General features: G+C 38.5%; 2 protein-coding genes across 4 annotated transcripts in view; one reads left to right on the top strand and one right to left on the bottom strand.

Annotated features, from left to right (window-relative positions):
• GYS2 (glycogen synthase 2) overlaps window positions 1-5,962 on the top strand; it is a 60,816-nt gene extending 54,854 nt beyond the window's left edge. For 2 of the 3 annotated variants that reach the window (XM_021673827.2, XM_021673829.2), the window contains 3 exons: window positions 1,520-1,683; window positions 2,757-2,837; window positions 4,978-5,962. In XM_021673827.2, the coding sequence (XP_021529502.1) occupies window positions 1,520-1,683; window positions 2,757-2,837; window positions 4,978-5,199 (467 nt within the window). In that variant the 3' untranslated portion in view covers window positions 5,200-5,962. The remainder of the gene's footprint in view (window positions 1-1,519; window positions 1,684-2,756; window positions 2,838-4,977) is intronic. The other variant, XM_021673828.2, reaches the window with a different exon arrangement.
• Window positions 5,963-9,672: 3,710 nt separating this feature from the next.
• On the bottom strand, window positions 9,673-17,982 carry SPX (spexin hormone). Its single transcript, XM_012435706.2, has 6 exons — window positions 17,800-17,982; window positions 17,337-17,417; window positions 17,093-17,150; window positions 16,414-16,476; window positions 15,133-15,216; window positions 9,673-11,039 (listed from the first exon to the last, which is right to left on the bottom strand). Exons 1-6 carry the CDS (start codon window positions 17,803-17,805, stop codon window positions 10,981-10,983), a joined length of 351 nt encoding a protein of 116 aa, XP_012291129.2. The 5' UTR covers window positions 17,806-17,982; the 3' UTR covers window positions 9,673-10,980.
• Window positions 17,983-21,114: the final 3,132 nt, after the last annotated feature.

The following is a 21,114-nucleotide window of genomic DNA, read 5'->3' as shown; positions in this document are numbered from 1 at the left end:
ACTTGAACCTGGGAGGCAGATGTGGCAGTGAACTGAGATCGTGCCACTGTGCTCCAGCCTGGGTGACAGAGCCTCAGGCTGTCTTAAAAAAAAAAAAAGTAGATTTATAAATAGAATTATGTCCTTTGCAGCAACATGGATGCAGCTGGACGTCATTATCTTAAGTGAATTAATGCAGGAACAGATAACCAAATACTGCATGTTCCCACGTGTAAGTGGGAGCTAAACACTGAATACATATGGACACAAAGATGGAAACAATAGACATCTGGGAACTGCTTGTGTGGGGACGTGGGTTGAAAGACTACCTACCAGGCGCTATGTTAATCACCTGGGCGATGGGATCATTTGCACACCAAGCCTCAGCAATATGCAACGTACCCGTGTAGCAAATGTGCACGTGTACCCCTCAACCTAAACCAAAAGTGGAGGAAAAAGGAGCATTAAGTACGTGGTCCCTAAATAACATAAGAATGCTGTTAATATTAATATATTACTGCAAAAACGTGCAAAACTTGGACAAACTTTGTCCATTACCTTTTTTTAACCACTGAATTTTGATCCCTTTTACTGCCTAGAAGTGATATTACAATAACTATGGTCTCAGAGTACATATATTGGTCATTAGATACAGAGTACATATATTATTATTATTGTTATTATTTTAAAGGCCCATCTCAAGTTAGCAAAATTCACCTAAATTGTTTAAGTTGTTTAAGATGGCAAAATAATTTGCATACCATTATCTCTCTGTTCATATTGCCTAGCAGTAAGAAGTTAGAATGAGATACATTCTCTGCCTATACCTTGCCAATTCCCTGGGTCTTTTTTTTTTGAAACATGCTCTCACTCTGTTGCCCAGGCTGGAGTGCAGTGGCCTGATACTGGCTAACTGCAGCCTCCACATTTATGGCTCAGGTGATTCTCTTGCCTCAGCCTCCCGAGTAGCTGGGGCTACAGGCACACACCACCACACCTGGCTAAATTTTGTATGTAGAGATGGGATTTCCCATGTTGCTCAGGTTGGTCTCGAACTCCTGGGCTCAAGGAGTCCACCCACCTCTGTCTGCCAAAGTGCTGGAATTACAGGTGTGAGCCACAGAGTCCTGGCTGTCCCTTAGTCTTTCACAGGTGTAATGTTGCTCTTTCCTCAGGCTAGAGCTGTGGTTTTCAGCCACAGCTGCATAAGGGGAACACTGGGGAGCCTAAAAGGCACAGATATCCATGTCCTGTCCCGGAAATTCTGGTTAGTGAGCAACCTCATGAAAGATCACTGATCCACCGATCCCTAGACTGCCAGAGTTTTTTCAGCAAGATCCACTTTGTTGGCTGTATGTCGGTGACAGTTATAAACCATTAGAAGGGAATTAGTGCCTTAGAAAAGAATAAAGTGGAGGTAATTGCTGAGTAAGGGGTAGATATTGCATAGGTCTTTGATGGAACCAAAGAGTAAATCATAAAAGGCAAATGTTTAAGATGAGTCCTACTTTTATTTGTGCTTTGGCTTTTGTGTTTTCAGGTATTTACATCGTTGACAGGCGGTTCCGTTCTCCAGATGATTCTTGCAATCAGCTGACTCAGTTTCTCTATGGATTTTGCAAACAGTCACGCCGCCAAAGGATTATCCAGAGGAACCGAACTGAGAGGCTCTCAGATCTTCTGGATTGGAGATACTTAGGCAGAGTAAGCAAGTTTTGATAAACACAGCAGACCACTTAAAAAAAATCCACTGGACTATAAACATGTTGATTCTAGTCCTAATCTTTAAAGTTAATCCAATATTGTAATTGTTAAAATCTCAGTGTCTCCATGTACTTCTTAAAATTTAATGAATTTACGAAGTCCTACACCCAATACTTCAAGTTTAGTTTGAGTCTATCCATAATAGCAAGTTCATCCGGATCTAGTACTAATCTTACTAGTTATTCCATTGTCAGTGCTTCACTTGATGTGTTCCAGGTAAGGAAACATTTTTGTGAAGTTGAGGAAAACATCAAGAGAAAAGTCCCTACGACATTTGTCTCTAGAGAAACAGTGTGGTCATATTTCTCAACTATAGTAGGGAGTGGGAATAATACAGTTTTTCAAAATGATGAGTACAGGAAGTACCTCCTCTCAATCGTGCAATATGTTTATAAACACCTGGATGCTCACATAGCTCAGCCGTGGTGATTTCATAATAAACAGATTGACTTTGCCTTCACCTAATGCGTCTGTCTGCATAGTGCTGAACACTCTTGGCCGAATGATAGATGCTGCCATTTGCTGAGTATCTGCACACACAAATGCCAGCGCTCATTACGACCTGGATGATTACTTTTGCTATCTCCATCCTACAATGAAAATAGATACACTAGGCTTTTAGAAGTGGTATTTCTTACCTAAGGTCTGAAGCAGGATTTACACCTGATTTATCTGAATATTCAGGCATTATCTTTTTTCCATGCCACATGGCTTCTCTGTGAAATGAAACCAGTGTTTTCAATCACCTTAATGCTCAATTCAGAGCTCATTATGACTGGTATGGGCATTCTCCCCCAGCTTTTCATAGTATTTCCTTGCCTATGTGTTGAAAAATAATAAAACTATAAACTGTAATTTCTTTCCTGAATCTTAAATGTAGAATGCATAGATCCTGTCACTTTAAAAAAATATGTATGTTTCAGAACTAGGAGAAAAAAGCCTTATTTAATAACTTGGTTATTGGGATATCTAAGGGTTTTTTTTTAACCTGTGATTTGGCTTTCTATCAATAGTATTACCAGCATGCCAGACACTTGACATTAAGCAGAGCTTTTCCAGATAAATTCCATGTGGAACTAACATCACCACCAACGGTAAATATTCAATGTATTGTTTGTTTTGAAAGCTATATTTCTTTTTATAAGCTTAAATAATGCCTTTAAATTTGGAATAACTATGCACACAAGCTATAATACTTTTCCATAATGTTGAATCAAAGCAAAGAAGAGAGAGAGGAAGTCCCAAATGAGACTATCTTAAAGCTCTCAATTCAGAGTCAGCCTTACGTATAGGATGAGGAGACAGTTAATTCATGTCATTAGAGAAGCATCTCTGAATTAAATATTTCTCTACCTCAATGCCTGAAATGGTTCTGATGGACATTTATGCTTTAGGGAGTTGTTCAGTGATAAATTGGACTGCTTTAATCGAAAGTGAATTTGCTATCCAAGGAAGTGTTTAAATATAGTATGATCACTTGGCAAGAGTAAAATAGAGTAAGTTCAGCACCCCAGGAGGAATTGAACTAGATGAGCATTTATGTTCCATCCAGCAATGCCCACCAAGGTGTCTTCTTCTAAAATCCAACTAGACATTTGTGTTCATGAGACTGCCAAAGGCCACATTTGTCATCAGATTCACCTAGCACGGTAGAAGATAGGAGGCGCCGCTTGAAGCAGGGTAGGATCAGGCATTTCTCTTTATTGGGATTGGTCCTTGTACTAGTCTACACAGTGGTCCAAGAGCTAAACATCTTTGGCCCCCTACACACTAGGTGACATCTTAGGTGCAAGAAGGTAAGACCCATACCATTGCAAATGAGATCACCTTAGCTTAGTAGCTCCATCCCCCACAGAAGACTCTATCTCATGTAAATCCCTGGAAACCAGCTTCCATGCTCCCTGCAAGGAATATGCTCAATTACAAGAGTCATCACATTCAGAGATTCCCAAAAACTCTGGCTCCTCATCAAGTATATATAGATTTTTCAGTTTAGATATAATTTCTCAATCAGGGGTCACTGTTGTCATAAGTAATTATGCCTAATACCATGACTTATATTCCACCTATATATCAAGTTTCCAGAGGAGCAGATCTAGAAAGTCAACCTGAGGTAAAATTTTCCCATAAAAAAGGTGATAAGGTTTTCATAAACCCTCAATCTATAAATTCTGTCTTTCATGTTTATGATTCTAGCATTCAGAGTTGATTGCTTAGCTTATTTAGAGGTGGTCATTCCACTTAACGATAATTCAGCAATAGTCATCCATTTATCTGCTTATCTACTTATTTATTCAGTTATTATATTGAATAAGCATTGAGCACCTACTTCAAGCTAGGTCCTGAGTGCAGAACTCAGTTCTTTTGTTGTATTGCTTACAGGTAAAGTATCTGAACCCTAAAATGACTGTACATGTGTGACATGATAGTAATGTATAAAATAGTTGAAATACAGAGTGACAAGCGCTATGACACTTTTATACATGTGTCTCCCCATTCAATCATATGCACGCCAATCATGTTTTTTCATCTGGTTTCTTAGTGGCATTGTTGTGCCTGATACATAATTGGTGCTCAGTATGTGTTTATCTAATAAATTATCTCAGTATCTCAAGTAGAAGGGCAAATTAATTGAAGTCTAGTGGTATTTTATCATTAACTGAAATAACAGCAACTGGTGGAGTTGTAGGGCTAATTAAGTGGCCTGACTTCCAGCATGCCTTCTAGTGGTGGCTGTCCATGGCATTTCCAGGCTACGCACATTTGGCAGCTTTGTTGAGCAAATTCGAAGGATGCCATAGAGACTAACAGTATCAGCATTGTAAGATGGCAGTTGAGATTAAAGTTTCTGGAGTCATCACAGACCTGGGACAAATCTTTGCTCTACTATCTATTTGCTGTGCGAGATTGGGCAAGCTACTTGACCTCTCTAACCCTCCATTTTCTTCCGTAATGGAAAAAGCAAATTTATCAGAGAGTTGTTAAAAGATGAGATGATAACATGTATATAGCACCTGACACATTTCAATACTTAATAATAAGTAGCTGTACATTTAATGAATCCCTCTTGAGGTTGGTAGTATCAAAATCAAAATGAATCAAAGTTTAGTAGCACCTGAACAGACTACAAAAGATAACTGCTTTAAAAACAATCGAATGTGCATGCGTAGAATTTACATCATTGAAAACCAAGAAATTATTATGATGTTTACGTCCTATTTTTGTCTTTGGCAGACAGAAGGATTTAAATATCCCAGGCCTTCCTCAGTACCACCTTCTCCTTCTGGGTCTCAGGCCTCTAGTCCTCAGAGCAGTGATGTGGAAGATGAAGTGGAGGATGAGAGATACGATGAGGAAGAGGAGGCTGAAAGGGATCGGTTAAATATCAAGTCACCATTTTCACTGAGCCACGTTCCTCATGGGAAGAAGAAGCTTCATGGTGAATACAAGAACTGAATTCGACACGTGCTGAATAGAGCTAATTTAGAAAAGCAAAGTAAGACTAATTATTTAAAATAATAAAAATGCCACAAATTTCATTTTCTCTTTCTAAGTATTAAAATGGAATTTATTTTCTGCTCAAAAAGTGGAAGAAATTGAGTGAATGACAATTTCGTAATTTAGAATAAGATCCAAGTTATTTTCCCCAACACTTGTTTCCCCCATAGAGTTAGGCATGAGGAGGAGCACTAATTAAAACCAGAAAATAGAAAAGTGTTTTTAAAATGGTGAATTTAAGTGGTAAGGATTTTTCTCTTACTCTGTTTGTTTTTAAATTATCATCATAATCCTATGCTTAGTATTTATGAAACTTCTCTACTCCACCACACAAATCTCCCATTTCCCCCTTGAAAACCCTGATCTTACCCCTGAATGTGCACTACCTACATATTTGAAATAGCTAGACTTTTATTAATTATTTTTATTTTTCACATGCATCAGAACCATGGTTTATATTTAGTTTTACAGAGACAAAATCCATGAGTGAATAGCTATCCTAAGTCCATATTTTGATGCATGTTAATGCACATTTATGTCACTTTTGAAATCTAGAATTGATGTTGTAATTAATGATAGATATTACCATGTGCATGGTACCACCATCTTACTGTAACATTTTTCTATTGTTTAACTTTGTTTTTTAAAATTTGGTCAGTCTTCATGGATGATAAGTCGTTAAATCCAAGTAAATAAATACATTAACATTTAATAACTTTCATTGATAATGTCTTGTTTCGAAATTGTTTAGACATTTAAATAATATGTGAGAAGCAGCTGTCATGAATAATTCCTAGAGAAGCTATCTTTTAAAAAACAATTAGAAAAAAAGAACATCTGTTTAGTTGTAATAAGAACAATGTCTCTAACATATTCTGTGATGTGCAGAGTCATAGTTGAATGATTATTAATTTAGCAGATTTATAGTTTAACCGTAATTAAATCTAAATTGGCACCAAAACTAAAAACAAAAATCACATTATTAGATTGCTTTTTTTTCATAAGTAGTTATTCACTGTGAGTTCGATTTAACTCACAGTGACTTCCTTCATTGACATATCAATTGGCCTTGTTCTGAAGAGGCTCTAAAAAAGTTTTGGTCTTCTTAGTATTGGATTATCGATGGCAAAAATGGAATAGTGCACAAGGTGTCAGATGGTTCAAGACCATTGGAAAACTATAATCCAACCCTTCTGTTGCTCCATTAGCTAGAACAAAGTAGAAGACTGTTGGATACAAGCAGCAAATCAGACCAAAATGGAAGGCGGTTGGAAATTTACTTTATTTAGATGTCCAGAAATAAGAGAAATAGTGGGCCTAAAATCTACCCTTTGACAAACGCTCTTTGGATGCCAGTTAACCCAGTATCTCCAGAACAGTTTGAAATGCTCTGTACTGGAGAGTAGAAAAAATATGAGATGGACTTATATTATAGGCTCATTCGCTGAAGTACCAGAACAATCTTGTGATAAACGGGGAGTTCACTGTTACAATAACCATGAAAATGATCCCTAGTAAAGTGGCATAACATGTGTATTCAAATGATACTCTTGATTGGTAACTGGTTGCTTGACAGCTATTGAAAACATGGCTACATAGTAAAATACCTTGAGATGTAACTGGTTTTTGTTCAATGAAAGAATAGTTCTATGATAAGAAGTGTGTACAAATGATAGTGCACATGGAATTTAGCTGACTTGCAAACACGTGGCTTTGACAGCGTGTGAAGGAGTCACCTTCTTTCCTGTACTCGGTCCCCTTTCAGACAGCTGCTGCTAGGTGATGCCATCTCACCACTCTGGTCATTTCTTTGTCCTTTTCCCCAAGGAGAAGCAACTATGATTGTTAGCAGATGGCTCTGTGTCTAGTACAGTGCCTTGTACATAATAGTTGCATAAATAAATGGTCTTATTGGGAGATAGAGAGGTTCAAAAAATAGTTGCTTTTAAAGAATGTATGTATTCGCAAGTTGAAGGACAGGAACTATAGAAAAAAAGTGTGTGGTGCCTGATCAGCTGACAGAAAGACTTGTTTTATGGATTGTACCACCTGCTATAGTTTGAATGTTTGTGTGCCCCCCAAATTCATATATAGGTGCTCCTCTACTTACAATGGGGTTATGTTTAGATAAACCCATTCATATTTTCTTTATTTTATTTTATTTTTGAGATTGATTCTTGCTCTGTCACCCACGCTGGAGTGCAGTGATGTGATCTCAGCTCACTGCAACCTCAGCCTCCCAGGCTCAAGCAATTCTCATGCCTCAGCCTCCCGAGTAGCTGGGACCACAGGCATGCGCCACTACACCTGGCTAATTTTTATATTTTCTTTTTAGTAGAGACATGGTTTTGCCATATTGGCCAGGTTGGTCTTTGAACTTCTGGCCTCAAGTGATCTGCCCACCTCAGCCTCCCAAAGTGCTGGGATTACAGGCATGAGCCACCATGTCAGGCCAACCCACTGATATTTTTAATTTATGATGGGCCTATCAGAATATAAATCCATGGTAAGTCAAGGAGTGTACTGAATGTGTGTTGCTTTCATACCACTGTAAAGTTGAAAAATCATAAATCACACCATCATAAATTGGCCCCATCTGTATTGAAATCCAAATCCCCAGTGTGACGGTATCCACAAAAGAGGCAGAGCCTTCGGGAAGTGATTAGATCATGAGGGCAGAGCTTTCATGAATAGGATTACTGCCCTTATAAAAGAGGCCCCAGAGAGCAGCCTTGCCCTTTCCACCACGTGAAGACACAGCAAGAAAGTGCCATCTATGAGAGAATGGGCCTTGGACTTCTCAGGTTCCAGAATTGTGTGAAATAAATTTCTGCTGTTTATAAGCCATCTAGTTTTTGGCATTTTGTTTCAGCAGCCTGAACTGATCAAGACACTACCGTTCCTTCCATGATAAAAGTTAGACTGCACAGACCTGGTTTTATGTAAACAGATGAGAGTATAAAATGTTACAGGTGTATACTAATAGTTTTCCAGGGTACAAGGAAAACTATTGTTTTCAGTCAGGAGGGGGACTGGTCAAGACATGGAATGAGCCCAAATATCTATGAGTAATATGGGCGGTAAGAGGACCCATTTCACACAGTGGTTGTGAGGATCAAATCAAATTAAAAATGAGCTCGTTCTAAAGAAATTTACAGTCCAGTATGAAGAGACTGAACAGAATGAAGTTACATTCCCAACTTCCCTTTCTTTTTAGTCACGATAAAATAATGTCATTCAAGGTTGATAAGATACATATTTTTATTTATCGTAACCAGGTAAAGAAGAAATGCAAGCCAGAGGCTGACTTGAGCAAGCCAGGGCCCTTTTGCCTTCTTCTCTCCTCTCTTAGGAACACAATGATGGTATTGGGGGAGAGAAGGCAAGTACCAAAAAACAAAGAATAATTAAGACCCCACAATGGAGGCCAGATAGCTGAGGTAGGCTATAGAGACAAAAAAAGGGAAGAAAAAGGGAAGGGCAATGGAAACTGTGCAGAAAGTGGCTGAAAGCCCTATCTGGAGACCAGGGTATTTTAGTCCATATATCTGTGTTGAAGGCAGAAATTCTCAATTTTAAAACACAAGCCATACAATGTGAAAGTTTTCTGATCTATGATCACTTGTTCATTTTTGTTTGTTTGTTTTTTGAGACAGAGTCTTGCTCTGTCACCCAGGCTGGAGTGCAGTGGAGGGCAGTGGCGTGATCTCAGCTCACTGCAACCTCCATCTCCCGGATTCAAACGATTCTTCTGCCTCAGCCTCCTGAGTAGCTGGGACTACAGGCAGGCACCACCATGCCCAGCTAATTTTTGTATTTTTAGTAGAGACAGGGTTTCATGATATTGGCTAGGCTGGTCTTGAACTCCTGACCTTGTGATCCTCCTGCCTTGGTCTCCCAAAGTTCTGGGATTACAGGCATGAGCCACCATGCCCCACCCATTTCAGTTTTTTAAAAAGCTAGGAATAAAGAGAATGCAGACACCATAGAAAGTTGGAAAGTTATAGAAAACCGGGAAGAGGGACCTTTGTAATTAATTAGCATATTTGTACATGTGAACATTCTAGGAATTTGAGTACTTAGCATATGTGAATCTGTATTTTAACAGCCATTGGTCATTGAGACAGCTTTTAAAACAATGATTAGTATGAAATTTTTGAGATTGTTCTGGTTAGTTGTGGGAAGAATTATTTCTTAAGATAGATGTTTAAAGTGTTCTTCGAATACACATACTATTTGAATAGTCAATATGTAAAAGTTGTGTCTGATAAGTAAATAATTTTTAATATCCCACGCCTCCTAATGGTGAAGTGGTTAGGACTCTGTATAAACAAAAACAATGCTTTTGGAAAAAAGTTTCAATAAATTGGATGTAAGCACTGCCTAGTAAATCTACTTTCAAATCAAATCATAATTAATGACAGGTGCCTATTATAATGCCACACAGATTTTTTAATGCTCACAAGTTATTTTTTGACAGAGATCAACATTACATTAACTTGAATTTAGTTTCATTATTATGAAACAAGATACAGATAAATCTTATAAGCCTAGTTCTGACTACTTAACATAGTGAAATTGCAATTCCACGTTACAGAGATATTCATATAAAGATATTCTTGGGCTATTAAATAATGGCTACATACTGATGACAAGAAAAATTAACAATACTTTCCACTTATGACATTTGTCGATAACAACTCTGAATTAGGTAAAAAATAATTAACATGATGGTCATATTGTAATTTTAAATAAATACATTATTACGTTTGCCACAGGAGTGTGTGTGTGTATATATTCAGATGGTACTGAACTCAAGTTGGCTTTTAAAAAGGAGGAAATCAGGCATATTACTGTGCACTTACGTTGTCAGAGTTATTTATGTAATGCTATGAGGTCAAATAAAATCTAGAGTCTAGTCAATTAGAGTAAGCAGAGTACATGAATCTGCTAACTCTGTTTGGCCATGGAAAATGAGTTACTTCTAACAAAACTGGCTTGTTCCCTCTTCCAATATGTAAACAACAGAGTGTGTCTCTATTGCTTATTTCCCAGTTACTTTTACATACATACATGTTTCTAAACTGAATGCAAGGTAGTTCCTAAAGAGCACAAGGGGAGCTCCAAGCTCTGGATCTTTGGCAAACCTGCTACCTTCATTGACTGTCTCCTCCCAGCAACCACACTGAAGCGTTCCTATCACAGGGCTTCTCCCCAGCCATCCAATTTATCTTCTTAATTGACCACTCCTGGATGAGCTCTAGAGAGTCATACTCTCCTATTTCCCATCCTGCCAAGCTTCTTAACTTCATGCCACCTCCTTGGGATGGGTTAAAACGAAAACAGAGAGGGAGAATTTCTGCTGAGTGAAAACAAAATGCAAGTGTGTAACAACATGAAAAAAAAAAAAAGTAAGATCAAGACAGTTACTGGCTGTAATTAAAAGGAAAGAACACTTTAGTCTTCAGCCTTATAATTATAAATATTCTAAGAAACTCAAGAGTAAGACACAAGGTGATCTCAACATTTTTGGTGATCTAAACAGGACCTGAGGCAATGAAAGAAGGTGATGATGTTCTCAGCTAAGCATCCTACATATTTTTTTGTTTCTGAAAGAATAAAACTATCTGTGTGTATTCTTAAGATTACAAATGGAATAAAAGAGTCCAAAGGTTTTATTCATATGGTTCATGTTTTCAAAGAGACTAGAACTATAATTAAACATAATCTAGTATATTTTCACCAGTTTAGCAGACTATCTTCCAGGAATCTGGGTTGATCAAAGTTTTTTTCTTCATCTGTAAGAAAAAAAATTGTTTAAAATAAATATACACTCTGCATATACTAGAGGAAAATTAATAGAGGAAAAGGTAAGACAAAGAGAATCTCAGTAAATAAACATTGAGCCTTCTAAGTTATGTTAACTCGTGGACTCTGCTACTGAGAATTTAAACAATACGGGTTTTGATTTGTTCAGTTTAAAATCTTTTCTTCTCAGCTTGGGACACAGTGGGGGTTTCATATTTTAAATCTGAATCTCTATAATGAATGAAACTACAATATGGGATGTCTGGTAAAAATCTGAAAGAGCCATGTGTCTTGCTCTCACAAATTGACTTATGTCTTAAATACCTGCCATGAAAATAATTCACTTTCATCAAAGGACTATCTCTTTATACTTCCTGTTAAAATGGATCTTACTCGGGAAAGATGACATAGGAACACATTTGCAAATGTTCTTTTATTAAGGGAGCTAGAGTTGTGGGGGCAGAAATGAGAAAGAAGAAACACTCCTGGGTGAGATGGCGAAACTTTAGAGCATGAGGTGGGGATACTTAAAGAGTCGGACAACAGCAGGCTCCTGGGACTCTAAAAATAGGATAGAATGACTACAAGTTACAATAAGGTAGGGAGAAGGAGTGGCTAGGGCAAAGTGCATCTACTAATTTCTTCTAAGATCACCTCTAGATAAAACCACATTCTTTCCATTAGTTGCAATATAATTTGAATATCTGGGTTACATCATAACCTGTATTTCTAGCACACTTTAAACCATCGCAGAGAATGGGCTTCTCTTTAAAGGGAAGGAAGATAACAAAACAAAACAAAACCAGAACACTGACCCTGTATAAATTCCACCGAAACCAAAATTCACTACAGAAAATAAGAGCCTTCTAAATAATATCAAGGGAGTATAGAAAAAAAGTACTAAAGGGATTAATACTAGTGACTAATTTATCATTTGGGAATCAAAAAATTTTGTATCGATTTAGACTGATAAAATTAGTCATTTCATCTTCAGAGACCATCCACTTAGAAAACTTCAGTAATTAAAAAAATACATATTTATTTTCCAAAAAAGAGATGGGAACCTATCATCACATCCTTTCCTCAAATTACTAATGAAGATACCTCTCCTTTTTTAAATTAGCTCCCTCTTGTCCATTACAGGTCACTTTCCTTTCTGGCTCTGCACATCTTCCCAACAATCAAATCTAAAACGTCACTATCAACCAATCTCCATCAGAGCTCTATTCTTACTGACTTCAAAAATTGCTGGGTTCCACATCTAGTGTTTTAAAAAGATCACCCTGGATACAGCATCCTCTACCCATTATTCAACTATTTCACACCTTTTCATTGCAAGAGTTCTGAGAGTCATGCCAGCTCTCCGGAGCCTTGGACACCGCTTTCTCTTAACTTTGCAGTGTACCTTCTTGCAACCAAATTCTGTCTAAACAAGGTTTCAGATACAGCACAGCAGAAGCAAGTTGTGTCACTGGACAGGAGGTGGCGGGGGGGATGTCCTGTGATGCATTGTTTAAAGTCCCCTGAGCTGTATATTCTTACTAACCATTCTGCTGTAGTTAACCATTCTGATAGTTTTCATCCTTGGAAAGTTTCAAGAGTGGAGTAATCAGTAGCATCAACTACTGAATAAATTCTGGGATACTCTGTTATTCTGATTTTCCTCTTATCTTTCTGCTTGCTCCTTTTAATGTCCCTTCATGGATACTATTTTCCCCCATTTCCTTGATTTTTGGGTGTTTTATTATCTTCCACTTTCCCATTATATCTAAACCCTAGAAGGTATCTCCATTCTCAAGATTTCAACTTTTATTAACTGCCTCTGACGTTCCTGTTGTTTTCAAACCTGACCAATCATCAGAATAATGTGGAAGAACTTCTTAAGGACAGAGATTCTTGGGCCTCACTCAAGCAGTACAGAATTAGAATCTCTGGGCCTAAGGCCAAGAAATCTCTACTTTTTTTTCAGTGATCTCTCCAGGTAATTCCGATGTCACCAGTCCACAGATGGATAGTGGAGAACTCTGACCCACATAACTTTATTGACTAGAAGGTCCCTGTCACTTTGAATTGAATCCTTCTCCATATTCACAAAAATTTCCACTCCTTATTGTCATCATCACCATTTTAAACTCTCAAACACAACACTTTAAAAATGTGCTTGACTTTGGGTTCTCTCTTACATCTTTAGTGAACAGCTATCCCACGTATCTATTCTTTCCGGTATACCTCAGAGTTGAGACTCACCATCTATTCCCACTGACTAACTGGGCCTCATCACTTCACTCCTGTATTATTTCCTGAGTTTCTTATTGGTTCTCCACTCTAGCCTTTCCTCTTTGATCCAATTCATATGAGAGGTGGCGTGGAATAATTGAGAGAGCTATAGAATCACACAGATCTGAGCTAAAATCTTGATATCACTTCTTACTATCTATGTGATCTTAAAAAAGTAAGGCCATCTCTTGAAAGGTCAGTTTTCTGAGCTATAAAGATTAGCAATAATATCTGACACATAATGTCTTATATTATAGCTATTGCTATTGCTTTTATTGTTACCCTATGTATCATAACCAGACTCATATTCCTTCACCTTGTCATCTCTCGGCTGAAAATTAATAGGTAGTCTTATTCATTCTGAAAGACCAAGTTACCTCCTGTTTTCATCCCAGTTCTGTTATGCACCTCTTATGTGATGGTGAGCAAGTTACTTAATCTTTCTGAGCCTCTATGTTCTCATCGGTAAAATGTGGATGAGTGCCTACCTCCTAGGGTTAGTGTGAGGATTAAGAGTGCATATTCAATATCTGAAAAGCATTGTCTTCTCTTCATGCCTTAGCCCCGGCCTTGCTCTGAGTTCGAAAGACTTTTTTATCCCACTCTCTTCCACTTGACTTTCACAGGTATTTTTTGACAACAAAGCCAAAGTTTGAAGCCAGAAAGTGCCTTCTGCTCTCTTCCCTTCTCCCACATGGGCTGTCCAATATGAGGCACAGAGCACACACTTTCTCCAATAGCACAGATATTATAGAACTAGGCTAGCAGCATGTGTTTCGACCACCAGACCACTAACTACATGTTCTTTTGTTTGTTTGTTTTTGAGATGGAATCTCGCTCTGTCACCTAGGCTGGAGTGCAGTGGCATGATCTTGGCTCACTGCAACCTCCGCCTCCTGGGCTCAAACGATTTTCCTGCCTCAGCTTCCAGAGTAGCTGGGACTACATGTTTTTTACACATTTTAAAATGTAAATTATGTCACAAATATTGGCATCATTACAATTTTTGAAAGAGAAAATGTTCGGTCTCTCTGTTACAGTTCAATGACTTCGTAATAGTAATAAGAATGATATAACTTGTTTCATTGGGTTCTTGTAGAGACCTTGCATATGAGTACCATTATTTCATTATTTAATTGATAATGATACTAAGACTCAGGTTCACCCAACTAACAAGCAGCAGAGCCAGAATTTAAGCCCAAGTCTGTTAGACTCCCAAGACGTGGTTGATCCATTACAAAAAGATGCCACAATTCAACCAGTAGTTTTAATGCTACATGGACACAGTACTTCTATTTGAAGATTAGATCTAATTCTGGTATAGAAAAAGCTACATAGGATAGTGAAAATTATACAGGCTTAGAATCAGAACTGGCCCATATCTATTGGGGTGAACCATATGAAACTGCTGTGTTTCTAAGAAAAAATTGTTGATATCCTTTGGTTTAACTTTGAATAACGAGCAATTGGATTTGTGATTATTTAAATTTTTTGGCCTCAGTTTGTTCAACTATAAGATAATGCAGTTGGACTTTGAGCTTTTTCAGTTTTAAAAGTTCTTAAAAAAATAAATAAAAGTTCTCATAGGCTAAGAATGCCAAAATTCATATAAAATTCCCCAGTCTTGCAAGGAAATGTTTTTATATTCTTGGGACTCGCTTCCAGACCAGTGAGAAATATACTGGTCTTTACAGAATAAACATCTCTGCGAATTTCTGGGGGACGGGCATTGCTCTCAACACAGAATCCCGAAAGTAAGCAAAGCGGTTCTGTCAGTAAAGGTGAAAGAGGTCACTATGCTAGTACCTTCTGGTGATTTCTGCAGGGACACCAGTAAGATGGCTGCTGCCTCCGGAATAGTTAGTAGTCGGGGATTTGGACTTCGTCTTTCTGGAGAAACAAAAATGTATACAGATTCTGTTAGCATTTATATATTCATATTGGTAAGTCTTATTCTAACATGCTACAACACTAGAAAAACCCTCTATGAAATAGATTTTGATCTCTCAAGAAAGGGCTCCTTACGCAGAAGACCAATTTTGTATAAACGGAAACAGTTCACATTTGCTTTGGAAATGACTTACAATTGGTATGTCAAGTTTACAAACCGGGTATGGAAGATAATTTTAAAATACCAAAGAGAATTTTAGATAATAATTTACCTTTTCGGCCAAATATAAGGTAATTATTTGACTGAAGGAGTATCTGCTAAGAATTCAAAGTTATTTCAAATCTAAGTTGAAAAAAGACAAATTGTTCTGATTCGATTCAGCACAAAACATGATTTCTAATTTGGGGCAACTAAAGTTGAAAAAACATAAAATAGCACAATTACACAGCATGTTTGAGGAGCCTACACAAAAATTTAAGCACCTACTATGTGTTCAAACAGTGTTTGGTATTTTTCAAAGTAAGTATACTTTTTAATTTTAGCATTTCAATCTTTACAATTTTATCGAATTGTACTGTTATTTTCTAATACAATACGATGGAAAGGTTTACCATGAAAAAGAACAGTCCCTGGTCCCATCCTTAACTGCCTGCATGTTACTTTTGATTTTGAGCCTTTGATAGCTTTTTCTAATAAAACAGAAGCATACATTTGAAGTTTCTAGGTAAGTTCCCATTTTGTTAATAAGTGTTTAAGAGGAGGCTGAGTAAAGTTCCTGCATAAACGCGCCGATACATTTCTAGAAGCATTTGCATAGTTCTTCCTCTCTCTCCTTACCCCGCAGAGCTGAACCTCAGGCCCTAACTCCCTGAGGACCTCTGCACACCCTGGCGGCCAGAGGGCTGGCTCAGCAGCCGCAAGCGGGTAAAGCTAGCGGAGCCGCAGCGCCAGCCTGAGCCGCCCTTGCCACTGTTGGCGCGGGGCTGGATGCGCGAGCTCCCGGCTCCGGCGCTCGGCGTCCCGCTGCTGCTGCCCACGTGGGCTGCGCTCGGGCCGACTGCAGCTCAGGGCGACTCAGAGCCGCGTCTTACCGGTGGGGAGATACTTTCTTTTGGCGCCAGCGCGGAGCAAGCCCTGCCCGCCCCATCCTGTTTCCAAAGCGCAGGACTAGCGAACTTGCACCCCTGGTCACTCACCCGGCAGTGGCCGGTCGGAGAGGTCCTTCCTCCGGCTCTGGTCGGAGATGAAGCGCCGACCCTCTGCAAAGGCGAGACCCGGGGTTCAACGACCGCCCTGCCCGGGACTGCCCGGGACAACCCGGGCTTACACCACAGCTCCTCCCGGCACCGCGCAGTCCCCGGGCGTGGGGAGGGGACAGGTTGCTCCAGGTTAGGGTCGCGCGGGGCTGTCGAGTTTCCAGCGCTCCCAGCGCAACCTCCGGCGGAACCCGGCGCCCTGGAGACCTGGAGACCTGAAGACCTGGAGAAAGCCCGGCGCCTGGCCGGACGCCTCAGGGGCGCTTTGGAGCAGAGGTCGGGTTCACGGCCAGTGCGGTTATTTTCCAGGCAACCCGAGTCCCCATTTGGACCAAGACAAGCAACCCTCCATTTAAGGATGGAGGATTTCTAATAAGAATGGAGGATCTCTAATAAGGATGGAATATTTCTAATAAGGGTGAAGGATTTCTAATATTCAGGGACTCTTCCCTTCTCCCACCCCTCCTTCACCTACCGGTCTCTTTGATGGCCTCTATGATTTAAGGGAATAAACTCGATATTTTTCTCTCTTCATAACTCTCCATCTATCTGTTCATGGATTCATGCAGTCCTAAGGGTATTCCGTTATTATAAGAAAAGCAAAATATTTGGAACTTACGTGCCCCTTTCAGATACAGCATAGCTTGAGGAGTCCAGTTCCTTCTATCCAACAGTCTCTATAACCCGGGAGAAGGGAAAAGCAGTTAATTAAACATTGCAGCTCAGTCCTCTACTACAGCAAAATAAAGAAAAAACTAAAGACAATAAAATAAGAAGGAAGAAAGAAAGAGCAGAGTGGACACACCGTGCACATTTTTAATTTATTAATTTAATTAATTTATTTATTTATTCCATTTGATTACCTGCGGTGCACCGCTGGCGTTTCCCAGGAAAAAAAACACCAGGAAAAGAGCCAAGGTTGTTGCTGCTAGACTTCTGAGTCCCTGTATGAGGTGATCAACCAGAAAGGGTCATTTCTGTGCCAATAGGATCTTCTGCTTCCTTCCTTGACCTCCTGGACAATTACAAACCCCTTACTTCTCGAAATATTGTTTTGGTACTCAGTTTCTGGAGGTGTTTCCCTTCTATCTTCTAGTTAATTGAAAAAAAAAATATCTAGAAATATGTTATTTTTACTACTTCACCCAAATGAAGAATAAGTAAATACGTGCATTTTTTCTTAGTAAAATCAAATGATTCTGTTATTCTAAAGCCATATCATTCAAATATCCTTAAAATGCTTATTAAACATGAAATAGGTAAAATGCTATAAAGTGTTTTTTAAAAAAAGCTAAGAAGTCTCAACTTAATAAAGCCTTTACTTACCTTCATGTTCTGCTTCTTTTCAGAACCTTGAAACAACTGTGACTTTCCCTGTGAGTTTTCTACTCTTGCCCTGAAATTGGAGCTTTTAAAATCTTGGTGTTAAGGACCTCTCTCCAACTGGAGTAGAGTTTGGGAGTCCACAGGGACATCTTGTCAGTCTTCAAGCAAGATCGAGAATCTGATGACTCCTCCAGGGAGTTTCATTGCAGGAAGTTGAGGAATGATTGATGGGTGGAAATTATTTGTTTGGATACAGATTGCATCATCCAGAAGACATTCGGAATGTGTCAGCATCACTGCTCTTGCTTTTCCTACTAGCTACCCAAAGCATTGTTATTATTATTAATGAAAACAATTAATAGTCCAAGGCAGAATCAAAAGTAAATGAATAAGTAAGAAAACTTGTCTTGGGTAACTAGCTATCAGTCTATCACTGATGCCTAAGTATGTATGAAAAGGTTTGGGAATCTTAATGGAATTTGACATCAGTCATTTGCTTAATTATTCATTCATTCTGTTGTTTAGCAAATATTTATTGAGTGCCTACTGTGAGACACACAATCCTTTATTTCAAGGGACACAGCCATGCACTGAAAAGGCATGGTCTTTGCTTTGATGAAAGTACCTACTAGTCAAGGTACACACTAAATTGAAGAATAGATAAAATAAGACACAGTAGTTACCCCTTAATCATAGGTGTGTGTCAGGGGACATGTTTCAAGACCCAGAGTGGATGCCTGAAACCATTGGTATGTATATGCCTTATATACACTGTATTTATTCATCTGTTCACCAAGACGGTTACTAGTTGATTAATGGGAGAATGGTGTTTACATATGAACATGCTAGACAAAAAGATGTTTCCTGTTTTGGTTAGGCTGGAGCCGAACAGTGAGAGATTTCAACACCCTACTCAGATTTAACACTCACAATTTAAATCTTATGAATTCTGAAATTTCCCATTTAATATTTTCAGACTGTGGTTGACCATGGGTAACTGAAACCATGGAAAGTGAAACTGCAGACAAGCAGAGTCTACTGTAACTACAGAATGTTTTAATTTTTTTTTTTTTTTTTTTTGAGACGGAGTCTCAGTCTGTCACCCAAGCTGGAGTGCAGTAGTGCCATCTCTGCTCACTGCAACCTCCACCTCCCGGGTTCAAGCGATTCTCCTGCCTCAGCCTCCCAAATAGCTGGGATTATAGGCACGCACCACCATGCCCGGCTAATTTTTGTATTTTTAGTAGATATGGGGTTTCACCATATTGGCCAGGATGGTCTCAAACTCCTGACCTTGTGATCCGTCCGTCTCTGCCTCCCAAAGTGCTGGGATTACAGTGCTGGAGACACCAAGCCCTGCCTTTAAATTGTTAAGTAAAAGTAAGCAAGGTGATGGGTTAGGATAAGTGGTGGGCTACTTTAGGGAAGGTTAAAAACAGAGGGTAGTCTTGAAGGATAAGGTGAAGTAATGGGAAAAACTGGGGCAGTAATTAGTATTACAGGCATTCTCAATAGAAGTAAGAAAAGCAAAATCTATGGACAACAAAGAGCATGGCTTGTTTGGGGAACAGGAAAGAGGCCAATGGAGACAGAGTTGTGTGGGTGACAGGGGAGAGGCTTTGAAATGAGATTGGAGAGAAAGAAACAGGCCAGTCGATACGGAAATATGATTATAAGAAAAGATGATGATGGCTTATACTGGGATGGTACACACAGGGAAAGAAGAGCCGTAAATGAGTTTGGATACATGTTGTGGAGGTAGAAAATATCGAACTTGTATATAAAAGGGATATGAGAGTATTAGAAAAATATATCAAGGATGATTCTTAGGTTTATGGATAAAACTATGGGTAAATTATGAAGTAATTTATTGAAATTGGAGAAACTTCTTAACTTACTTTTAGTTAGTAAAAGAGAATGGAATATAGAATGTAGTATGTGAGCAGAAACTTGAGAACTATTTACCATCTTCAAGGAAAAAAGCAAAGCAGGAAAAAGCTAGAGGCATTAGTGTAATGCTCTATTTCCACATCACAGGAAAGGAGAAAGATAAAAACTGACTAAAAAGTTATCTGGTTGCTGTTTTAATAATGCTTTAAATGTTAGATTTTAAGATTTTCATTTCAAAGGATTGTAGCAATTTCCTTCAAAAAAAGAGCAATAAAAGAAGTGAAATATGCTGTGTTTATGTTTTAAATAGTCACACATGAAACCTAATTACCAGATTACCTGAAAAATAAATAAAATGCCTTTCCATACCCAAAACACAAGTGTTTTGGGAAGAGGAGCAGGAAAATGAATCACCAGTAAAACGTGTTTTGAACTTACAATTTTAACAAGAGATACATAAATGTGCTTTGCTGATAATAGTTTAGCTAATGAATTCACAAGCAGATGTCTTACGTCAAAGCTGCCATTTTCTGTTTAATGTGCACAGAAGGGAATGGTTTTGACATGTTATCAATATTGTAGTCTAATCAAGAGTAACATGCTAGAATGCATTACTTCTAAAAGGATTTTCAGAGGGCATTGGCCCCCAATAGAATGTTTTTGTTAAATCACAAAGCTTTTAAGGTTTTTACAGTTTCAAACCAAGACATGAGTTGTTACAATATTTGGTATAAAACAAAACAAACAATAACAAAAACTCACATAGGTAAAGCCCTTGAATTTTATTCTGCTGACAGTATGACCAGACAGTAGATGTTGAATGAGTGGTGTTTTAAGCCTTTTTTGAAGGCACATTCAATGAACACTGTTTTGAATTCATCACTGTTACCTGCATTCTTGTAGTTGACTAAAGAGTGCCTGGACCCTGTTTAACCAATGATCACCTGTCACTGTTTAAATGACGTTCTTTCAAGGTCAGAGATTATTGTGTTCACAAGGAAAACAGCTGCTATCTTGGATAAGATTATCTGGACAATATGGCTATTATAGTACAAAATGCCTAAATGATGTTTTTGATGACAGAATAGAGAGAATTTGGGTTGGATAGCATGAATGAAGATATGAGTTCAATCTTCTATGTTGGCTTCGTTTATGGTTAGGACATCAGCCCCTTAGGCCAGTTGTCTCATAATCAGATGAAAGAAATCATTTCCCCAAAGGGTTACCAGTTTTAGGAGGGACTTTGGGAGCACTAAGAAGGCCTGCTATCCAAAATAAAACTTCTCATTAATTGGCCACTGTCTTTTAGTCAGGCTTCTTTTTACTTAATGCTTTGATTCACAATGAGCTCACACCCTGAGATAGATAATATTGCAATTGTTTGTTTACAAACTATTTCAGATCCTTTCTCCAGAATTACAGATA

Source organism: Aotus nancymaae, unplaced genomic scaffold (genome assembly GCF_030222135.1).
Source record: "Aotus nancymaae isolate 86718 unplaced genomic scaffold, 86718_ANA_hifiasm-v0.15.2.pri h1tg000016l, whole genome shotgun sequence".
NCBI classification, from domain to species: Eukaryota; Metazoa; Chordata; class Mammalia; order Primates; family Aotidae; genus Aotus; species Aotus nancymaae.
The sequence above is the reverse complement of the archived record's forward strand: the minus strand, read 5'-3'. Positions and strand labels throughout refer to the sequence as shown.

What these genes read in the sequence shown, in the direction of transcription:
- SPX (XM_012435706.2), bottom strand. An exon ending in CTCCGACCGGCCACTGCCGG is followed by an intron (nt 15,217 to 16,413) that starts GTGAGTGACCAG and finishes TTGTTTCTCCAG; the next exon opens with AAAGACGAAGTCCAAATCCC. An exon ending in CCTGCAGAAATCACCAGAAG is followed by an intron (nt 11,040 to 15,132) that starts GTACTAGCATAG and finishes TTTTTCTTACAG; the next exon opens with ATGAAGAAAAAAACTTTGAT.